The following is a 15529-nucleotide window of genomic DNA, read 5'->3' as shown; positions in this document are numbered from 1 at the left end:
TTGTCTCCCGAACATAAGCTCATAAGGTGCAAACCCTGTGGCTTCATGCTTTGTGCAGTTGTATGCATGCACAAGAGGCTTAACATAGTCCCTCCAACGTGACTTGTCCTTATTATTTAGAGTGCCTAGCATCTGCAGCAGCGTTCTGTTAAAACGCTCAACAGGGTTACCCCTTGGATGGTACGGGGTTGTCCGTGTCTTCCGGATTCCTGCCATTTCACACAGCTCCTTAATGGTACGGGACTCAAAATCGGGGCCCTGATCACTATGGAGTTTTTCAGGGAACCCATAATGTGATATAAAATGTTCCCACAGACACTTAGCCACGGTAGTCGCCTTTTGGTTTGGCGTTGGTATTGCGAGGGCATACTTAGTAAAATGATCCGTTATTACTAATATGTCCTTGGTATTACTTTGATCTGGTTCCACACTCAGAAAGTCCATGCAGACTAATTCCAATGGTCTGGTGGTCGCTATTGAAACCATTGGGGCTGCTCTCTCTGGTGGAGTTTTTCTTTTCACACAGCGATCACAAGTCTTAATCTTTTCTTCAACCACTGAGGACATTTTAGGCCAATAAAATCTAGTTCTCACTAGATCAAGGGTGCGTTCAACACCAAGATGGCCCATGTCGTCGTGTAGACTTTCAAGTACCATATCTCTCAGTTCTCTTGGTAAGACAAGTTGATGAGTCACTCCCATCACTCCCTGTCTCTTGCGAAACAAGACTCCATTTTTGAGCTCTAGCCGGTTCCATTCTCTCAACAAGAGTCCATACTCAGGGAGCTCCTTTCTCACCTGAGGTGGAGGTGTCTCACCACTTCCCAACTGAGTAATTATTTCTCTGATGCTTGCGTCTGCTTGCTGTTTCTCTAAGATTTCAGCAAATGAGAAAAAGGGGATAACTGGCAGCCCATGACTGTCATTCCCTTGGAAGCAAGGTGGCAGGGCTTCAGGACTGAGTGCTATGGACTCAACCAAAGCAACTGAGTGATCAGAGCACTCAGAACCTTCACCAGCAAAATAGATGTCATGCCGCTCACAGATGGCTTTGATCACCTCTGGTTGAATGACCTCTGAAGTTTCCGTTTCTGATAGATGGTTGGCAGTGAACTTACAGATCCTTTCCTTCTCTTTCACTGAGATATGATCATCTATGAGTCCACCATGTGGCCTTCGTGATAATGCATCTGCGTCCACATTCTGTTTTCCAGCCCTATACTGCAGCTTGAATGAGTAGGTGGAGAGAGCAGACAGCCATCTATAACTAGTCGCGTCAAGCTTGGCAGAGGTTAGAATATATGTAAGGGGGTTGCTATCGGTGACCACAGTGAAACCAGCCCCATAAAGGTAGTCACTAAACTTTTCTGTGACAGCCCACTTAAGGGCTAGGAACTCCAACTTATGTGCTGGATACTTAGCTTCACTTCTAGACAACCCTCTGCTTGCAAATGCTATAGCCTTAAGCTCACCATCTTGCTCTTGGTATAAGGCTGCACCTAACCCAGTCGTACTCGCATCTGTGTGGAGCAGGTAGGGAAGTTTAGGATTAGCAAAACCCAAGACAGGTGCTGAAGTGAGCCTCTCGATTATGGTGTCAAAAGCCTGTTGACAAGAAGCAGTCCAGCGCTCACCAAATGGCTCTTTAGGATTGCGGTACTTGACATTGGCCTTTCTTTCCTTGTTCTTGCAGGTTGGAGGATATCCAGCTGTTAGCTCATTCAGCGGCTTCACAATTCTGGAGAAATCCTGAATAAACCTGCGATAGTAACCGCTGAACCCAAGGAAGGACCTCAGTTCTTTTAGGTTAGATGGCTTTGGCCAGGTTTTCAGGGCACTAGTTTTCTCTGGATCAGTCTCAACTCCGTTCTGGGAAACAATATGGCCTAGATATCGGACAGAAGACTGAAAGAACTTACACTTCTCTGGTGAAAGTTTGAGACCATATTCCTTCAGGCGATTCAGAACATGCAGAAGGCGCCTCTCGTGCTCTTCAACTGTGTCTGAAAAAATGATAAGGTCATCAATAAAAACTAACACCTCTTTCAGGTTCAGATCACCCATGCAACGCTCCATGCAGCGCTGGAAGGTGCTGGGGGCATTTGTGACTCCTTGCGGCATTCTATTAAATTCATAAAATCCCAAGGGACACACGAACGCTGTCTTCTCCTTATCGGCCTCCTCCATTTCAATTTGGTAATAGCCGGATTTCAAGTCTAAAACCGAAAACCACTTTGAGCCTGTGAGAGCTGAAAAAGCCTCTTCAAGATTGGGAAGGGCATAGGCGTCCTTGATTGTCTGTGAGTTCAATTTGCGGTAATCGATGCAGAGACGGATGGAGTCATCACGCTTCCGGACCACCACAATAGGGGACGCAAAAGGAGACTCAGATTCGCGAATCACGCCTGCATCCAACAGCTCCCTTAAATGTTTCCTCACGGCATCAACATCCTGTGGGTGTATTGGCCGGGCTCTCTGCTTAAAAGGTGTCTGGTCGTGAAGTCTGATGTGATGCTTGACCTGACCTACATGACCAAAGTCGAGGTCATGGTGAGCAAACACTTCTGGCATTGACTTCAATGTTTGTGTTACTCTTTCCTTCCAGTCAGCTGACAAAGGAGAATCTCCAAAGTCAAACTGTAAATCTGGACTAGAATTGTTCTTGTCTTTGACAGAGTCAGGTACATTTGTGTCAGACTTATGTGCTACTATTTGTTGAACAGCACTGAGTTCAGCAATCACTGTTTTTGGTGTGATCGTTACATCATGGGCGGTTTCATTTTTGACTATCACTGCCAATGTGCTCGCCCTTTTCTTAGGCAATGTGACTAAACAATTCGCTACCAGTAGGCCACCAGGCAAGGAGGGTGTGGTTGGTTGCTCTACCAAGGCCCACTTTTCATTAAAGGAGCTCCCAACAAGGGCTACCCCTTCTAAAGCAACAGTCCGTCCAGCAGGAATCGTCTCAGATTTCCCCCCAGACAGTTTTACTTGGCCCAGCTTGCCATTTGGTTGCTGTCTGTGCCTAAGCTCCAAGGCTTTGAGGACTGCTCGGTAGCCATACTGGACAGGTAGGCCAAATTCATTCATGTGAGTAGCAACACTTGAGTACAACACGTCTAGTGTATTGGTGCCAATGAGAATTTGCTCTTGGGCCTTTTCTCTCATGTTTGGAACCACAAGGGCTAAAGTAGGAATCTCAATCTCCTCTCCTACAAACTCTTTGGGAAAAGTGATATCTATCTCCACATAGCCAAAATATGGAACTTGCTGTCCATTAGCTCCTTCAACCTCCAACAAATCATCTAATGATTTAATTTCTTGGTCCTTCAGATTGCTTTCATAGAAGGACCATGGGATCGTTGTAACTTGAGATCCAGAGTCTAAAAGACAGTTTACTCTTTTCTCTGCAACACACACTTCAGCAGTGCATTTGCTTCCAACTAACCTCTGTGGCAGCCCACATGGCTGACATTTTGGCTGTCTTTTGCCTTTTTGCTTGGAGGTAGAGGGACTAGTGTTAGACTGAACTCCTGTCTGTCCCACAACAGGAGTTGCTGTCAGTTTAAATGGTGTGGATCCACAGAGCCATTCTGCGTCTCCCACTCCTGCCGTTTTCTTTGAAATTGCTTCCTTTTTGCTGCTACTAGCACGGGGTTAGCCTCATTACTGCATCTCAAGGCTACATGGCCATCCTCTCCACACCGAAAGCAGTACCACGGGCGTGGCCTGGGAGGTGGCTGGTGCTCTGGAACAGGCACTGTCAAGGGCTGCTCAGGAGCAGGATTGGTCTGCACAGTCACCTTTGCATTTGAGTTTGCGTTGTTACCCCTGCTTTTCCTGTGGGGGGTTAACTGAGCCATTTGAGCCTGTAACTCAATAACTTGTTTCTTCAGGAGATTGGTTTCTGCTACAGCCTTAGACTCAGAGCAAACACAGGCAGTTTGCAGTTGAGACCAAACATGCTGTTTGGGTGGGGCTGGCTGTTGCCTGGAAGTACCAAGGTGCTTTTTCATACGTACTGCCTTGTTAGCATGCTTGTCTTCCTCAGTACGCAACAGGAGCAATAATTCAGCAAAACTAGGAGGGTTTTTAATTTTTTGTTCAAGCTGGAGCTCTGCTATTAAGGAGTCATCCCAGCAGCCTCTACAAAACTGCTTCAACAACTGCCTATCAAACTCATCAGCAGAGGCCCCTCCTCTCCTTGTAGCGGTGTTAAGCACAACTTGGAGTCTGTGAAGGTAGTTTGATGGTTTCTCACCAGCATTCTGCAGAGTACCCATAAACTTAGCAAACAGCTCATCTCCATCCTCCACAGCACCATAAGCTGAGTCAAGAAGCTGCAAATATGCAGAAGGTAAAGCTTGTGAATCAAGATGCCTAATGAAATCTGAAGCAGGGGGCAACAAGCTGTCAACAATCTTCCTGGAGCGACTTAAATCAGACAATGCTGGGTCTGTTAAAAGAAGTTCCACACTAGAGCGCCAGGTCTCATAATCTGTTTCATTATTTGGCCGCGGCAATCGGCCTGAAAAGACTCGAAGGCGTGAGGCAGCATAATGGTGTGGCGGTGCCTCCTCATTTCGCACAATATGCTCCACAACGACCTTTTGTATCTCAGGGGGGTTGAGATCACTGGGGCTTAGATCTGGGCATGAACTCACCGTCACTGGTGGTATTCTCGGATGTTGCTCTTTGGTCAGGTTTTGTATCTCTGGAGCTGAGCGTAGTGCAGCACCCTGAATAGTGGTATCAGGAGCAATTCTAGATTGCATTGCACCTTGCGGTAATGAGGCCGAGCTGAAATTAGGTGCCTGACTTCCCTCATGTTGACTCCTGTCCACAGGGGCATTTTCTACTGTGGCTGCAACTGTAGAGCTCAACTTAGTTAGTTCATCTTGCAAAAGAAGCTGAAATGACTTCCCTGTTAACTTAGCAATGTTTTGCAACTCAGACATGTAACTCTCAGTAGCACTATTGCTAACCACAGGGGTATAGACACTAGCAAGCGCACACACGTGGAAAGTCACATCAGGCCGAGTGGGGCTTTTGTATTTAAATGGCAACAAGGGAGCAAGCGTTTGCAACGCAGTACCAAAAGTGAACTCAACAATTGCATTGTTATGGAACTCTGAGTTTGGTTCATCTATACGCAGGACACGGTTAATAGAACCATGAGTCTCTAAATAGCTCTGTACTTCATTGTCCACCTCAGTCCAGGTTAACCCTTCAACCATGACAGAGTTAGGGATCTTTACCAGCTCACGTGTCACTACCTCCATGTCACCAATTTGGCAAATTACTGTTAAAATGACTGAAGATAAGAATTTTTGCCCAAAAAGGAGAAAAAATGAAAACAAAGCGTCAATAGTCTGCCACCTGCTCCTGGCTGGCTCGCCAATTTTCTGTAACACCCCTTTCAACACTTGGGATACAGATTTAAATGGTTACCTGTGTGTTGGGCCAATAGCTGAGGTTCGACTACTGGAGCAGTGGATGACTAATGAAACGCTCTGAGAACTTGGTTTGATCAATTTGTATTCACAATTAAAGAATCTTACATACATACAATGAAAACAATAACAGTACATGAAAGGAAAAATTGGGCCCAAGTCACGGAAAATAATAAACAAAACACACACAACCCCGGGGGATTTGACTCAGTCTCTCTCTCTCGTGTCAGCCGACACCCTTAAGTGTGAGTCCAGCAATGAGGATTCTCTTTGCAGGATGTGCAAAGGAGGAATGACGTGCAAATCTGTCCTACCACTTAAGTAGAGTTTGTACAGTTCACAGTTCGTCCAAAGAATTTAGTTCTCTTCCTAGAGCAATCATCTCAAGGGTCCTGGAGGGGTGGCTCGCCATCTTTGGACTGGATCATCACTGAACTGTACGCCCAAGTAAAAAACCTGACCTGTATAACACAGTCAGAATAACATTCAAAAATCTATATTTAGTCATTTATACATATATCCTTTCTTATGTTTCGTTCATACATACTAACAAATTTGCATTTTACCTTTCCAGTATACAGAAAGAACGACAGAATATTCCAAAACATAGACAATGATAACTTCTTACCAAAGTAACCAATAAAATGGACTCTCCTGGAGCTTCAAAATGGCGATGGTGAAGCGTTGTAGCACAACTACAAAGAAACATAACCCCATTTTCTTTAAACTGTATTCACCTCACAATGAACGCAATTAAGGATTGATATAGGAACATATCAACATCTACAGCATACATATGACTTACAATCTTTACATGCATCGTCATAGGAAGCTAACAAACTCTAACATACAGTTTAATCCTCACAATCACACATGTACAGCCACATGGCTAATAGCAATAGCCGCGATAGCCGCTAGCATGTCATCGTTAGTGGCTTAAACTCACAATATTCTTGTTCACAACAAATTAACTCACCCAGAAGAATCCGAGCAGTAACAAACTCCTTTCTGGGTAACAACAATTCCTAGATAGCTTATTTCCACCGTACAGGATAAAAACAACCACGCTTTCCACTTGGAAAAACGGACTTTTCTTCCTCTCCCTCTCTCCTGATATCCGTAGCTGCTATGCAGTGAACGGCAGGAGGCGGTACTTCCCCCTGTATACTTCAAGGACCATCAGGACATTATAGACATCTTCTATTTTATTAATTCTCAACAAAATAATTTAACTTAATAAAACTTAACAGTGAACTCAAAATACTAACATCACTCATAACACACTAGAACCCCTTAGTAACTCTCCAGGGTTACACACACAACCTAGAAGGATGACGCAACACAGAACAAAGGGACACTCTGACATAAATACACAGAAGGTAATGAGGGAAGTGGGAACACACGGGGAACACAGCTGAAGACAATTACTCATGACCGAGCAGGGAGGACACGAAACTGAAAATACTGACACCAAGATGTGGACCTTAAACACAACACAGTACACAGAGATGAGCACAGAGAGAGAGGCAGAGAACAAGGATGAATACGAGGGGATGAGGAGAACACAGAACACAACGGACGGGAACACGGTACCAGAACAAACACCACAATAAAAGCATGGACACAGGGGGAATCCAACTACCAAACCAAACAATCCAATGGACATAAGGAACAAAATACAAAACCACAGGAAAACTGAGAACACTGGGTCAAAATGACCCAGGACCATGACAATACCCCCCCTCAAGGGCTGACTCCAGACAGCCCTTGCGGACGGCAACGGCGGCAGAACAGATCCGGAGGCCGGCCGTGTGGAAGGCGGCGGCTACAGAGCGGGACCGGAGGCCGGGCCCCTCGAACCCTCCAGCGGAGACGAGGAAGGGCTGGCTGGGCTCTCCAGAACCCCCAGCGGACAAGGCAGGTGGCAGCGTGGAAGCCGCGGAGTGCTGGATGGGCTCATCCGAGCTTCCAGCCGGAGCTGATGTAGCGCCAGAGGGTATCGGGACCCCTGGCTGAATGTTAAGCTGACCAGAAGACCAAACTGCTACAGGGGACCAAACTGATGGCTGTAGTAATGGTTGTGGTGACAGTGGAGTGGGCGGTGGAGTGGATGACTGAGTTAACGGTGACTGTGCTAATGGTTCAGCTAAGGAGTGCATTAATGACAGGACTACAGGTTGAATGACTGACTGAGCAGCAGCCTGAATGGCTGAGTGTCGTGATGGTTGTGGTGGAAGAGAAGCGGGTGATGGTGTGGATGATGGAGCTACGGGCGACTGAGTGGCAGACTGAACTGATGACTGAAGTGATGGTAGAGGTGAAAATTGAGCTTGTGGTGGGGTAGCTGACTGAGGTGCGGGGGACACAGGAGACAGAGCCAGCGGGGACACAGGAGGCAGAGCTACAGATTGAACTGAGGGAGACTGGGTAGCAAACTGAACTAGTGGTAGTAATGGCGGTTGGGGAGAAGGCTGGACTGTACACTGAGGAGAAGGCTGACTGACTGACTGAGGAGCATCCTGTGCAGCTGAGTGTAATGATGGTTGTGGGAGCGAATGTTGGACAGGTGGTGGTGTCGGGTCCCCTGAGCCTACAATGCGGATGAAAGGTGCAGGCACCTGCTGGACACCAGTCGCTCCCACCTGAGGAGCAGGTACAGGTGCAGAGATCGGCTGGGTCCTGGCGGGCCTCACCTCAGTGGTTGGCACAGATTTCGGCAGGGACTGGGCGGCTGCTGTCCCCACCCGAGGAGCTGATACGGGTGCAGGGACCAGCAGAGCCTCAGTCGACCCGGAAACCGGAACAGGGACCAGCTGGGCGCCAGCCCCCCTCACCTGGGGAACTGAGATAGGTGCAGGGGAGTGCTGGGCCGCAGCTATCCCTAGAACGCAAGGGGCCTGGGAGGCGGGCCTAGAAAGAACAGTCTGCAAGAGATCAATTCCCTGCCCTGAGTGAGCGGATGAGGAACAGCGCTCTGACTTCATAGCGTTAAGTGTGCTAAAGCTGTAGCTTACAGGCACTAATGCACCACCTTCAGTGTTTACAGACTCTAGAGAAATGTGATCAGCTGATGCACCAACAGTCTTAGAGCTTCTTTCTTCGGAGCTAACCATGCTTATACTGACAGAGGAGGGGTTAATAGCCGATGTAAACATAGGTCTGTGCACCGGAGAGGCAGATGAAACAAAGTCTTTTACCTCCGGATCGCTGGAAGCAGTAAACCTAGGGAAAACAGTGGTGGGTGTAGAGCCCCCTGACTCAAGAACATTCGAATCAGTAAATACGTCAGAATGGACTTTCCCCTGGGGTGATGGCTCAGAAGTAACGAGCTGGGGTCGAGCTATCACAGGAACATTTACAGTCTTGGATTTTACTGCTTTAACATCTAAGGAGGCAGGTTTTAAAGCCCCAGTGGTGAGCTTAACTGCAAAACAATCATTCTCAGCAGACACACAGGTAAAGGGCACAGAAGCAGGTGTCTCTAACTCAGGAAATGCTGACTTCAAGTTTTCAGACCTAGGAAACACTAGCGAAGGATAATCTTTCTCAAATATGAGTCCAAACGTAGGAGAAACGGTCTCTGAGTTGACCCTCCGGGCAGTACAACGGTTCATAAGAAGTTCGGGTTCGGATTCAACATTTACAGATCGTGAGCCTTTAGAGCCTACGGCAAGAGTCACAGAGTTTGCATTCCTGCATTCAGAGTAGTGAGAACTAGCCTCAGAGTGAACAGAAAGAGTGTCTTTGTCACTCACCCCAGCCGGCTGCTCAGTAGTCCCGGAATCCGGCTGAGGAGAGGACCGGCGACGGCGTCTCCTCCTTGATGAGGGAACGGAGGTGACGGGGGAAACCGGTGATGATGCGGGGGTGACGGTCTCCTCTTCATCATCCGACCTCATCGCTGCTAGGAAAGCAGCGGGAGAGCGACGGTCAGAGCTGAGAGGGGATGGAGAAGGGCTCCGCGGCAGCAGCGCCAAAAAACCCTCTCGTTTTAGCAGCCGCTGTTGCGATACCGAGAGCCCCGTCTGCTGCTGCGATGCCGTCGCGGCGAGCTTAGTTCGCTGCTGCTGCGGCGGCTGACTGGCGGAGATCTCCGTCTGCAGTCGCTGTGGTGTGGAATCCCGGGAACAGACACTGTCTGCCAGCTCACGAGCTTGTAATGCCTCCTTGGCTCGGCTCAGTTCGTCAATAAAGCCCTCATAGCAGGTGAGCTGGTGAAGGAAAGGGTTTCCCTCGATTATTGCCTTTATGGCGTTAAGTCCGACGGAAATTGTCCGTGAGTCCGAGGCGCGGGTTATTCGTTGCACCAGACTCTGTACACGGAGAATATCTCCCTCACGGGCGGAGCCTGCTGGGTCCATTTCGTGGTTGCGTCGTTCTGTCGTGCGGCGGCTGTGTGAAGGCAAGAGAGGACCCAAATGCACGGCTCTAGACACACGGGAATGAACTCAAAGGCAGGTCTTTATTAACAGGAACATAAGAAGTCATACAAAACTATAAATACACAGAAGGTAATGAGGGAAGTGGGAGTTGTTACAGGATGCAAACATATTTTATACTGCTTTGAAGTCTGGGACAGCATCATAAGAGGCATAACTGATCTCACCGTAGTCCCATGAAGACTCAAGATGAGTGTTTTCACGACTGCCATCTTGGTGTTTTGAAATCAGGCATGATGAATGAAGGGAAGAACTGTCTGTTAAGGTTCTCAGTCGTTCAGGTCATCGTAGTCTAAGGAGCTTGGAAAGAAAAGCATCTGGACTTCTTTAAGCTTCTTGAAGAGCGTTTCACCTCTCATTCAAGAAGCTTCTTCAGTTCTCTGAAGAAATTCTGAACTGAAGAAGCTTCTCAGATGAGAGGTGAAACATCTTCAAGAAACTTAAAGAAGTCCAGATGCTTTTCTTTCCACGCTCCTTAGACTGTAGTTAAACTTCACACACTGGACTTGTCAGTCACACATCCTTCGCCAGTAGGCATTCCCAGAATGATCTTTCCCCTTCTGACGCTTAGAATGACCAAATATGTGCAAAATGGACAATTCAACATGCCACCATGTCAGTCTTTTATTAAATATGACATGAAACAAATGACTGAGCCATTAAATTTGTCACAAAGGTGTTCACCTAATTCCAGGCAAATGGAATAGACTTCTATGGGACCATAAGTCTTTTTGCACTTTGACATTTGTTTTACTTTTCAGATCTGTAACCTATAACTTTTATACTGTATGTGTTTTGATCATAGGAGTCTACAGGGACTTACTTACTTTTAGCACGTTTAGCAGTTGATGTTGGCTTCTTTTTTCAGTACTGGAGCTTCCTGCTCATTGAAGACTTTTCTAAAAGGAAATGCTTAATCCAAAATGGCGTTTTAAGGGCTTGGATTAATGTCAATTTCAGCAAATATTCTTTCTTATGTTAAAAGAACATGGATCTCTGTCAGTGATAACTTCTGACTTTATAACTCAAATTTTAAGAGAGAGCTTCACTGCTAAGCTCTCATCTGTGTGGGTGTCACGGTTCGCTTGAGGACTCACATGCAGGACTCAGAGGCACAGTCAGTATTTATTACAGTTCCACCAGGTGTATATACAAACAGTGCAGGGGATAGTGCTATATACAAAGCGGTGACAGGGAAAAGGCTCCGGGGAAATCCAGGTAGGGAAAAGACACTTGCTCCTCTTCTGACTCTCTCTCCAAACACTCACACAAAAAGGGAATCCGCTCGGGGAATGCAGAGTCGGGTCCAGGGGATCTATGTACAGAAGGAAACACACATTAGAGGTTTTGCACAGGGAAGCAAATGAGAACTTGCTCAGAGCCGGGCTGCACTGACGCGAGTCACACACAACGATCCAGCGATGAGTAGAAGCCACTCCCTGGCTTAAATGCTGGCTGCACTGATGAGGCCCAGGTGTTTCCTCCTCAGAGGGGCGTGGGCCGAGGGCGTGAACCCACCATGAGTATATCTGTATCTATATAGATATATATGTGTATTCGTAACCTTTTTTCATCATCTAGTTTCCTGTGCCAGATCTTCTACTGATCCACTGAGGCAGACATGTAAAAAAACATGAACTAAAGCATATTTCTGTATATAAACAGGACCTTAAATCTTTATCAACAGCTACTTTAGAGGAAATTCTTCAATAAACTGCAACCAAAGGCTCAACTCAGAGGACAAAACCCAACCTGTTATAAATAGTGTGACAGCAAACTTTCTCTTGTGTAAAGTTACAAATAGGAGTAATTATCCACAGGAGCTTTTATACATAATGAAGTTATAATTCGTCCTGTAGAAATTGTACATTTAAGCTATATAGTTCCCTCTGTGATAACTCTGCTATGAATGCCTCTTATTAACTTTTATGCTTTTACAACCCACTATGAGCAAACACTCAGCAACAGTGGGAAGGAAAAACTCCCTTCTTGAAGGAAAAAACCTCTGGTAGAACCAGGAAATCTGTCTAAACTAGTTGGGGGTTAGAGCAACAGATGCAAGTCTTCAGATCATTTGCAGTGTGACTGTCTTTGTGCACACTTTAACCTGATTCAGTTTTCTTATTTGTCAAAATGCACCATGGGTAAAAAAAAACAAAACAAAATAGTAATGAAGGAGAATCTTCAGCAAAGATGAATTAAACAAGTTTTATTTTGATCAAATTTTACTTTAAGTAAAACACATCTTTATTTGATGACTTTAATGTCATCAAATAAAGACAGTTTTGATGGAGCTCCTGACCCAGCCCAAGCTCTCTATGAAGACGAGGAAAAACTCCCCAGGGGGCCAGATCGATGGGAAGAAACCTCGGGAAAGCCCATTCAAAGAGAGATCCCCTTTCCTGGGATGGCTGGGGGGGTTACAGGAACTCCGAAAAAGCTAAATTTTTATTTATTTATTTTTTAAGATTGACCCACTCTATCTATTCCTGTCCAACAGAAAAAAGAAAGGAAGTTACTACAATGTATCACACTTACATGATAAGGTGTGAATTGTGTGTTTGTGTGTGTTATCTTAGCCAGGGGTGAAGCTGGAGCTCCTCCAGTGTTGGGCGCTTCTCCGGGACTATAGCTAAACATGCGTCCAAGAAATTCCGGCATTCTTGAAAGAAAGAAAAGATCAAAAAGATGAAGATGATAGTTCTAGTGATCCAAGGCATCAGTGAATGTGGAAGTGTGAAGTTTTCTTACCTGTGGACAGACGCTTTTTGATGCTCAGTTGCTTTGTGAGGAACCTCGCGGTACTAAAGTATCGTGCATGAAGCGCTTCATACAACACCACTCCCATTTGCCACACCGTGGTGGGTCCACACCTGTAGCAGCTCCTAATGTACCACTCGGGAGGGATGTGAAGAGGAGTGCCTAACAAACAGACACAATTGCAATTTCTTCTAAAACAAAAGACACAAATTGTTACATCTGTGAAAAGCAGGAGCAGAATATGTTACCATAGAAGATGCGATACAGAGATCGCTGTTTAACAAAGCAGCTCAGTCCAAAGTCAATGATGCGAACTCGAGGCACATCTGAGCCGGTCTCAATCAGAATGTTTTGTCCCTTGATGTCCCGATGAAAGATGTGTTTCTCCTCAAGTTCCTTTACAGCATCAACTAGTTGCTTCAGAATGACCTGGAAAAGATGAAAAACACAATAATGAGTTAATGCTTTTCTGCCTTGATTGAATGCTGTACAGTCTAAGGCTCTCCCAGTCAACCTACCTTGGCCTTGTCCTCTGGTAAAGCTCTTCCATTTTCTGCTTTGTATTTTTGCAGGTCCACAGCAGGGACAGGTCTCTCCAGCACCAGGATCAGCTCTTTGCCAAAGTCGAACCACTCCAGCAAGGACACAGGTGCTGATATTCCCACTGACCCTTCTGCTTCACCTGCAAGTTTAAGCATAATGGCCACTTCCACCGAGAGCATCTTCCCATTTTCATCCTGAAATATTACAACAAAGTGGATGATGAGGAACGCCGCATTCAATCCAGTAATGTAAAACTAATTCAAGTGTTGGACGCTTACCGCCACTTTGCAGTAGACTTTATTTTTGGGAATGTGTTTGATGGCAACCTAGAAGACACAGAGCATTGGTGAGCATTTCCTCAGTATGACATAATGAAAGGTGGAAACACAGCAGACGTCTCAGTTTACGATATTATCCATTATCTGCGTTACTGCCTGTCTTACTACCATCATCTGAACACTTACTGGAAAACGATCTTCTATCCGGTAGCCAGAAAACACTGCTCCGCAGCCTCCTTCTCCGAGCTGGTGCTCCTCCACATATCTGGCTTGGAATTCACCTGAACAGACAAAACAGCAAATCTTGTTTTATTACAGCTGTGACACAAATTACTCTCCTCTGTAGCCTAAATGTTCCTTCTGCCCTTCCCCTGAATATAAAACCCAAGCTGCTTGCTACTTACGTTTTTGGTCTGCCACTGATTTTTTGCCCTGGTCCACATTCCTTTTTTTTTTCTTGGGTGACTCTCTGTTGTCTCCCGTGGCCTTTCTTTTGCCATTTTTTGTGCACTCCTGTTTGTTGTTCAAGTCTGGAGATGTGGAAAACACCAAAAGCACATCAGCTCACTGGATGATAGACACAAACACTAAACACCAATATCTTAAACCTAGCAACCACACTTAATCTACCCCCTTATTCAACTAATTAGCCTACCTTTACCAGAGTCCAACGAGGAGGATGCTTGCTCCTTGTCACCGCTCGTATGGTCGAGAAGTTTAGCCTTCTTTGCTTTCTTTGTTGTGCCCTCTTCATCTTGCACAACCTTGCGCTTCACTCCTTTGACCACATCTGAGCTGGTGGAAGGACCAGCCTGCTCAGCGACCCTCCTCCTTTTTATTGGGGTCTTCTTTTCAGGACTGGCCTTTCTTTTAGCAGTCCTGCTCTTACAATCTATAAACGACGACAACAACACAGTGGTGAAAAAGAGTCCCCGACATCAGGACTGGAAGCAGTTTGATGGCAAAGAATTTGAAATTGCTTTTGCTTAAATGATCACAAGTTTATTCTTGGGATTAAAAAAACTGACCAGTGCGAATTGATACTAGGTTTACTAAGTCTTAGATCTTGATGACACTTGTTGGTCTGTTTTTACTGTTGAGTCCAAGAATAAACTTATTACATTATTTTACCAAAAGACCGGTAACCTTCCTTTGATTAGACATCTTGTATTAAAGCTATTTTCAATCAAACATATGATTCAATTGCTTCAAAAATGATTCACACAGTGTCAACATTTCTAGGATTTGGATTTTACCAGGTTCTTATTTTATTATTTTACTTACCTTGATCTCCTGAATCTTTCTTATCGGCCGGAGTGGTAATTTTTCTTGTTTCCTTTTTCATTGTAATTTCGGAGACCCTTTAAAATCGAAAATGTAAACCGTAATGAGTTAATATTGAGTTAATACTTCTTCAAATGTGCACCTTTCAAATGCTTGACTTTTCTAACTGAATTCTGTAAGTGAGCTTTATAAGTAAACTCTGGAAACTACGGCAACACAACATAGAATCTTGCCTTTCAGTGACTTCACTGACTGCCAGTAGTTCAAAGTAGTTTACAGAAAAACACTCTGGCAGACAAAGCCATAATATTTCATATAATTCAATCATTTCATATCAATTAAACAGTTTCTTTCATTATCTTTCATCATTTGTATAAAGACCTCATCTATGGATGACAGTATGAAGATTTGTGGTTGACCACACACTAATAAACACAGTGTCAGCTACATTGTCATCTGATTTAAAGTATTTATTATGTACATTTAACTGTCATGGTACTGAGTCTGTGACCCAGTGTTTTGTGTTTGTTCATTTATATTCATTGATTATTCTTATGTATGTTTTTGGTTCTCTTTATTGTTTTCTTCTTGTGTTATATTCTTAGGCTTTAGGTTTCTGTTACTTTGCCTTGCCCCTGTGTCCCACGTGGCCCATTGTTTTCCTCTGTTTGCTGTTGGGTTGTCTGTGTATCATCCATGACAATTAAATTAAATAGCAAATGCAACTACAATTTCAATGAGATTCATTCCTGGCATTCTACTGCGGTGGCTG

General features: G+C 45.2%; 1 protein-coding gene and 1 long non-coding RNA gene across 2 annotated transcripts; both read right to left on the bottom strand.

The window, feature by feature from the left end:
• Window positions 1-5378: 5378 nt before the first annotated feature.
• LOC308400145 lies at window positions 5379-6718 on the bottom strand. Its single transcript, XR_013972324.1, has 3 exons — window positions 6430-6718; window positions 6082-6148; window positions 5379-5914 (listed from the first exon to the last, which is right to left on the bottom strand). It is a non-coding gene; the product is annotated as an uncharacterized lncRNA (long non-coding RNA).
• Window positions 6719-12462: 5744 nt separating this feature from the next.
• Window positions 12463-14818, bottom strand: LOC308399840 (serine/threonine-protein kinase pim-2-like; the record flags this gene model as incomplete). Its single annotated transcript, XM_080887255.1, has 8 exons — window positions 12463-12554; window positions 12644-12814; window positions 12901-13081; window positions 13171-13389; window positions 13474-13521; window positions 13660-13754; window positions 14129-14365; window positions 14758-14818. 8 exons carry the CDS (start codon window positions 14816-14818, stop codon window positions 12463-12465), a joined length of 1104 nt encoding a protein of 367 aa, XP_080743381.1.
• Window positions 14819-15529: the final 711 nt, after the last annotated feature.

The sequence above is a fragment of the Rhamphochromis sp. 'chilingali' genome (genome assembly GCF_963969265.1).
Source record: "Rhamphochromis sp. 'chilingali' genome assembly, chromosome: 7".
Lineage (NCBI taxonomy): Eukaryota > Metazoa > Chordata > Actinopteri > Cichliformes > Cichlidae > Rhamphochromis > Rhamphochromis sp. 'chilingali'.
The sequence above is the reverse complement of the archived record's forward strand: the minus strand, read 5'-3'. Positions and strand labels throughout refer to the sequence as shown.